We start from the raw sequence: 7,854 nt of genomic DNA on the forward strand, positions 1-7,854 counted from the left end.
GATTCCCAACATTTCAAGTGATCAATAACACATCAAACACTATTCAATTCAATTCATTTACACATTTCATCAATGTCACAATCCCACAGTCAAATCTTCACACAATACAGTTTACTCAAAAACCTAAGTTTAGTTCAATTAGCACCATAAATACAAAATCATCATACTTACATGCCAACCCACTAATTAAAACAATAATCTAGCTTCCCTTACCTTAGAAAATCTGAACAACTCGAAGAAACCCCAAATTGAAGCTTCCGTCGCAAGGAAGCTCTACAAAAACCTACAACTCACCGATTGGTTATAGGAAACCAACCTTAGAACCTAAATTGAGTTAGGAATTGAAGAGAAAAGCTACTAGGTACATGTAAACAAAATTTGTTGCATGATCACTGCTCAAGAAATTGAGAAGAAAAAGGGAAACAAACTCACCGGTTCAAAACAGGAAATTGGTCGGTAGGAATTGTAGCCCTTAACGCCAGGATCGTCTAGGCACTCCGTGATCGTCGAACAGATAACCCAATAGTGAGAAAGTGTAGAGAGAAGTCAGAGAAAACAAAAGAAAAAGATTTTAGAGATATAGACAGTGTTTTAGATAATGAGACGAGCTTTATAAAATTCTATTTATACTAGAAGATTATTTTAAAATAAAATACCCGGTCTCATTATTTTAATACACGTATCTACTCTAATACTTTATTTTCTAGGTCATTAAAAAAAGTTAAAGTAGTTAGATTAAAACAAATATATTAATTAATTTTTAAAAAGCTGAGAAAATTTAAAAGAAGGTATAGATTTCAGTTTTACATCAAAGTTTAGAGACTAAAAATAAACTTAACCCTTTAAATATTATTTACAATAAAAATAAAAACTAAATTACACTCAAAGTGTTGTTTTATCTGAATTTATCAAACTCCAACACACTCTTTATTGATTTCAACAAATGAAACTAAAAAGAAATTTACAAGACAAACATGAAGAGGACATTGTTATATCATCATCTGCTGCTGATGGAACAAACTTGATCCATGACAGGTTCCTCAACCTTGTATATATATTCTCCCTATTCATCTTTCACAGCAAACATGACCAAAACAAAGAGTAATGGATAGCTTATTGTTGTGAGCACCCAATTCACTACCAACTGGGACATCAAACACACATTGTGTTCATCTACTTGCCATGCAACAGCAATCCCTGCACTCTGAATTCCTTTAAACAAACCACTGTACCTGTATACATATTTGCATAACTCATTTACTACCTCTTTTCATTCACCAACTGCTGGAAACTAAGGCATATAGAAGATTAAGCACTATCAAGGAAATATATTATATATATATATATATATATATATATATATATATATATATATATATATTATATACCAACTCAACTATCAAGCTATTAATATCAATTCAAAATCTCAAAATTTTAAGTTAAAAATAATGTCCTTATGTGAATTAAACTCAAATTATATATATAGATATATATAATTTTTATTTTTATTTTTAATGAGTACTCTCTCTAAAAAAACCTATCAGTTGATAACCGGATGCAGAACCTCTGCCTAATAATTTGACTAAAATAGTGTATATTAATGATGATAATCAATCATGAACTAGCTCCTAGAGTTTATTTAAGTGTCAAACAAAGTTCTAGAAAGCATATTTGGTAAGTCTATAATTGCATTTATTATGAAACACTATTATCGGATATGTGAATGTTCAGTTATCGGAAGCTGTGTTTAAATATTTAGCATGATAGGAGTAAAATATGTATAGGGATTATACTAAAATACTCTTGTATTAAACGATGTTAATAACTTCATTAACACAATTCTCAATAATATTTCATGGGAATTACGTTATTAATCTACCCGCAGACACTACTATAATTAGTCTGAATTAATTTACCTGCTGAGGATCTCAGAATCATCAGCCAGGGCTCCAATAACCCAGTAGACCAAGCTCTGGAACATGGCATCTAGCAATCCAAAACTAAAGTACAAGACAAAAGGTCCAGCAAATCCTGTGTGCTTAAAATCTAACTTTTCTGGCAAAACATTGGAGTTGTACCTAAGCTGATTAGCAAGTGCACCACCCCAAATTGCAGTCCCAAGAACACCAACCACCACAACTCCCAGCAACCCCCTCATCCTTCTCCTCTCAAAGCTGAAATCCAGCAGATAACCAATCCCAACAGAACCCAGCATCTGAGCCCCCCAATAGAACACACTGTTGAACCCTCTAGTCCTCAAATTAAACAGTGCTCCATTAACATCATTGAACTGATAAGGGTAAAAGAAGTTGCTGGACCAAGCTGCGGGAACCATAAGAAGCACCTTCCAATTGGAAAACAACTTGCGAACCTCCACACACTCGGTGGACACATTGGAGTACACCATGCTGGTGCACCTACTCCCATCATCACGAACCACCTTGCATGCAGGCAAGATGGCCAACGACAAGAGGGTCCCCACTGACATAAAGCACATGAAACCTATGTAGGTTCCATCATTCACAGAAGCAGCCTCACTACGATGGTAGTTCAAGATGAAAGGAATCAAGCCACCAATTACTCCACCCATGTTGAAGATGCTCCAGAAAATAGATATGTAAGTGCCTTTCATCGGTAACAGTTGTGATAATCAGTATCTTCAGAATATTAGTCAAAAAATCAATATAAAACTTTTTGCTTTTTATTTCGTAATTAGTAACATAAACATGTTTGCTGACATTTTCTTAAGATAGACGACAGATTCTCCTATTTATAGATCTGATGTAATGAAACTAGCATCTTAGGGAGTGTTTGAATCATCCTCTGAAGCACTTCAAGCAAACATTCTCACTTTTTAAGGTACTAAACACAAAAGCAGCTTTATGTAGGCTTTCATATCATATCAAGAAGTAGATTTCACATCCTACAAAATTAATTTGTAAATAAAGTTTTCACATTTATAAACACACATAATTCAGTCAAACCATAAAGCTAAGATTTCTTTCTACCTTTTCTATTGGTTGGAGGGTAAGATGTCATGATTGCACCTTGGGCTGCCCACAAGAGGCCTGCTCCTACACCAAGGAGAGCACCGGAAAGAATGGCAAAGGCTTGGTGGTGGTGATGGTTGTAGTAGAGTAAGGAGGATGTGTAGAGGACGTAGGTGGAACATCCTGCGAGAAGGGTAAGGTGAGGTCCTAGGATGTTGTAGATGGCGCCGCCAAGGATGCCAAACAAGGAAAAAGTGGTGTAGAGGGCAGTGAGGGAGTTGTTGGAGGCAGTGTGGTTCAGTTGGCCTCCACCACCCATTCCTGAGAGGGCGTTGAACATGCCGGGGCAGCAAAAGCAGACAACACCAATGAGGATCACTTGAACTAGTGGCGAATTGTACCTTAAAAAGGGTAATCGTGAACTTTTAGAGGTTTCAGATTGTTGGACTTGGTTGCTTGATTCTTCATCTCCATTGGAAACCATTAAGAAATGGAGTTGAATTTGGTGCCTTAGTGTGTGGTGCTATGTGTAAATGCGTGAGAAAGATAATGGAGTTTTATTGAACAAAGGAAATAGAGTATATACGGTGTAACTAAACAATGTAATAACTCTAAAATTATGTAAGTTATTCTACTCCTACTAATTTCAATGTTTAATTAACAGAAGATATAGAAGAACATAAACTAATGTCAGAAACTTGATAAAATCAACATCAGTACCTTATTCCCTTCTCTAAAAGCATTGGATAATGATACATAGACAACATTTTTTGACAACATTTGAACATTAATCATACGTGTCATTGTGTGATTGGTCCAAATAACACAGTGACACCACTATGAACCAATCACTCAATGACACGTATGATGATGTTCAAATATTGTAAAAAAATATTGTTTAAGTATCATCATCCAAAAGCATTCATTCCATTGCATGCACAACATTGGGATTCGCTTATCTTCCTTACAAAGTCTGCAAAAGGAATAAAAAACTCGATATCTGTCACGGAATCTAATTCTGTAGCAGTAAGATTCTAACCTCAATTAATAGCCAACCCAAATGTTGAAGAAGAATATAACCAATAACTCTACTTTGGAAAATTTGATTGACCATGCCTCTAACCTACAGAAGAATATGTGTACCGCATCTGGTATATATGATTCCCACTTTCTTCTGCATTTCTTAACTTCACATATTTATCCAATGAAATGTGAACAGATTATCATCTATCTGTGAAAATTTTCTTCTTACTAATTAAATATAAGATAAGAAATAGAATTGATTGCAAGAAGAGTATTGGTACACTTTATAATATACCTTTTCAAAATCTTGTTTGACCATGTAAAAAAGTCTATTTTTTTATTCATATTGTAAAAGTTATTTAAATATATTTGCCATCTAAATACAAATATAGTAATATTATTTCAATGTGATGTTGGTAATATAATAGCTAAACTTAATATGAAGATTAATTTAATGAATTTTTCAGTCTATAATAGAATGCCTAACACATATACACTTAGAAATTTTAGGTGAATCTTATATTGGGTAAAAGTGATTAAAGTGAACAATAAATAAATAAAAAATTCATAAATATATTATGTTAAAAGTTTTGAGTGAATATAAGTTTTAGCTTTTTACATTAATTTTGTCCTTTATATATTTATGTCAAATATTCTCTTTTATTATAGATTTAATATAGTAATAATTTTTTATCTCAAAAAAACTAGAACATCTATTTTTTCTTTAGGGTCCCGTTATTTTGACACTCTTTTTTTAACATAAATTTGACACTGCTAGGTGTCAACTTCTGATTGGCTCAATTTTTTTTTTCTTCATGAAATCTGACAGCGATAATAAATAGGGTTTGAACTACATTTCTTTCCAATTTTGCCCTTCCCCTCTTTGATTACATTCTCTTTCACATTTCGTTCTCTCACTACTCGTTCTCTCACATTTTGCTCTCAACCCCTTTTCGTTTTTGTTTCTCTGTTCTCGCAGTTTGCTCAAAATGGGAAGTTCCGGACAGCAGCTTCGTTGGAGCAAGGTAAATTCGTTCTCAGACCTTTTTGTTGTCGGTTTGGGTATTGGGTTTTTGGTTTCCTGTCACATTCCGTTGATGTTGTCGTTTGGGTATTGAGTTTTTGGTTTGGGTTTTTGGTTTCTTTGTCGATTCTTCAACCGCATTTGAGTTTTTATGGTTATTTTCTTTTATGCTTACATTTGTGTTGTTTTCGTTGAGCAGTTGACGGTTCGTCATTATTTTTCAACGATGTATGTTTGCACTTTGAACGAACACTTGATGGATGTATGTAGAGGAGCAAAAATCTATAATTGAAGAGCTTAAAAGGAAGGTCAATGTCGTAGAGGCAGAGTTGGTGGAAGAGAAGGCCAGAAGAACACCTAAAAGGACAATTAGAGATGATGGTGTACAAAGTGCTGGACGTCCACAAGCATTCACTAACAGTAACAGTGNATTTGTTTCCCCTGGTGGAATGTCGAACGAGGAAGTGGGTGGAATGTGCAACACTAAAGAAGGTGCAATGTCGCCAAATGCACCGGGTGGAATGTCCAACAACCAATCATAGTTGAAGATATATGTTAGGATTGGATCAAGAAGACGTTATAAGAGTCAATTACTTAGGACACCATACACCGCAAATTTAGTAGTTATAAAGAAAAATGAATAATTATTGTATTAGGCTTCACTCTTAGGACAAGAACATGACGTTGTAATTAAACCTATTTCGTTCAATATATGGAATATCCATGTTTGGTTCAATCCATTTATGTAATTCATAATTGCAAATTTATTGTGTCTGTTATTGAAGTGCTTTATATTTTGATTTGCAAGTGATAATGTTTGTGAAAAAAATGAAGTAATGGTTGTGATTTGATGAATATAGCTGAATTGATGAAGATAATGGAGGTAAATTGTGCAATGTAATCGTTTACTATGGCCCTGTAAACGATTACGCAAGTCTAACTTAGATTATGGACAACCTGTTTAACTGAAGAGTCACCTGTTACAACATAAGGGACCACAGCTGAAGTTCCGGTACCTCTACTATGAAAATGTGACCTGTAATCGTTTACAAGTAAGCTGTAAACGATTTCGCGAGTTTGAACAAGATTTTGGACATCCTGTTGTACTGAAGGAGCCACCAGTTATAACATAGGGGACCACAATGTCATTTTAACCAAATCCAATGGTTTAAATTGTATTTTTAGGTTCTCGAGTGAGGAGAGGCTTGAACCCAATGTTTTGGGTCCCCCATGATGTAGGGTGGGACCACCCATGTTGAGAATGTTGAGTCAAGTGAAGTTCTGCTATGTATGCTGTGAAAATGTGCCTTGTAATCGTTTACAAGCAGACTGTAAACGATTACGAGAGTTTGAACAAGATTTTGGACATCCTGTTGTACTGAAGGAGCCACCAGTTATAACATAGGGGACCATAGTGTCTTTTTAACCAAATTCAATGGTTTAAATTGTATTTTTAGGTTCTTGAGTGAGGAGAGGCTTAAACCTAATGTTCTGGGTCCCCCATGATGTAAGGGGGGACCACCCATGTTGAGAATGTTGAGTCAAGTAAAGTTCTGCTATGTATGCTGTGAAAATGTGCCTTGTAATTGTTTACAAGTAAGTTGTAAACGATTACGCGAGTCTGAACAAGATTTTGGACATCCTATTGTACTAAAGGAGCCACCAGTTATAACATAGGGGACCACAGTGTCTTTTTAACCAAATCCAATGGTTTAAATTGTATTTTTAGGTTCTTGAGTGAGGAGAGCCTTGAACCTAATGTTTTGGGTCCCCCATGATGTAGGGTGGGACCACCCATGTTGAGAATGTTGAGTCAAGTGAAGTTCTGTTATGTATGCTGTGAAAATGTGCCTTGTAATGGTTTACAAGCAGGCTGTAAACGATTACGCGTGTCTGAACAAGATTTTGGACATCCTGTTGAACTGAAGGAGCGACTAGTGATAACATAGGGGACCATAGTGTGTTTTTACCCAAGTCCAGTGGTTTAAATTGTAATTTTAGGTTCTTGAGTGAGGGGATGCATGAACCTAATGTTTTGGATCCCCCATGATGTAGGGGGGACCACCCATGTTGAGAATCTTGAGTCAATTGAAGTTACAAGAGTGTTTTATGTGGCATATTTAAAATGACTTCACCAAGGTGCATGTTATCATCTTAGGTGGGCCCCTTCTACATCATGGGGTTTCCCAAACATCACATCCAAGCATACACTCACACTTATACCACAAAACAGTGAAGTTGTCTTAAAAAACACACGAAATCACCTGTGGTCCCCCACGTTACCACATGTGGTTCCTTCAGTGCAACAGCTTGTCCAAAAACAGGACAAACTCGTGTAAACGATTACCAGCCCATTGTAAACGATTACAAGGGTCTTTTTTGCTGTACAGATTGCGGTACTTGGCCTTAATTGCTATGGCACTTTCATACATTGCACATACAAAAAAACTAGACATCAATCATCAATCAACAATCATCTGTACATTGCACATAAACAATCTTGAAATCAATCATCTTATTCCAATAAGAATTTGTACAATGTCTTCATATATATAAAAAATACACTGTCTTCATATACATTATTTTATCTTACTATGTTCACTACATGTCTACACAGGACAACTATCCTATCAAAACAAACTACATTACACTACATTTTTACACATTTTTACACTGAAGAACTATCCTACAACAATCCATACACCTCTAGCGCATCCAGCAGTCTTATGTTCTCGTCGTCCAGGATCCAATCACGTACATATTGCTTTCTACAAAAGATTACGAAAACATTGTTATTACTTACCAAAAAAATGCGAC

The 7,854-nt window shown here is 35.3% G+C and overlaps 1 protein-coding gene across 1 annotated transcript; it reads right to left on the bottom strand.

Moving 5' to 3' along the window:
* Positions 1-847: 847 nt before the first annotated feature.
* On the bottom strand, positions 848-3,589 carry LOC106764391 (UNC93-like protein 1). Its single transcript, XM_014648679.2, has 3 exons — positions 3,009-3,589; positions 1,917-2,625; positions 848-1,232 (listed from the first exon to the last, which is right to left on the bottom strand). The coding sequence occupies exons 1-3, from the start codon at positions 3,472-3,474 to the stop codon at positions 1,064-1,066; spliced, it is 1,344 nt and encodes a 447-aa protein (XP_014504165.1). The 5' UTR covers positions 3,475-3,589; the 3' UTR covers positions 848-1,063.
* Positions 3,590-7,854: the final 4,265 nt, after the last annotated feature.

The sequence above is a fragment of the Vigna radiata genome, chromosome 6 (assembly GCF_000741045.1).
Source record: "Vigna radiata var. radiata cultivar VC1973A chromosome 6, Vradiata_ver6, whole genome shotgun sequence".
In the NCBI taxonomy this organism is placed as follows: domain Eukaryota; kingdom Viridiplantae; phylum Streptophyta; class Magnoliopsida; order Fabales; family Fabaceae; genus Vigna; species Vigna radiata.

What these genes read in the sequence shown, in the direction of transcription:
- LOC106764391 (XM_014648679.2), bottom strand. Translation starts at nt 3,474, where the DNA reads ATGGTTTCCAATGGAGATGAAGAATCAAGCAACCAAGTCCAACAATCT. An exon ending in CCCTCCAACCAATAGAAAAG is followed by an intron (nt 2,626 to 3,008) that starts GTAGAAAGAAAT and finishes TACCGATGAAAG; the next exon opens with GCACTTACATATCTATTTTC. An exon ending in GATTCTGAGATCCTCAGCAG is followed by an intron (nt 1,233 to 1,916) that starts GTAAATTAATTC and finishes ATATGTATACAG; the next exon opens with GTACAGTGGTTTGTTTAAAG.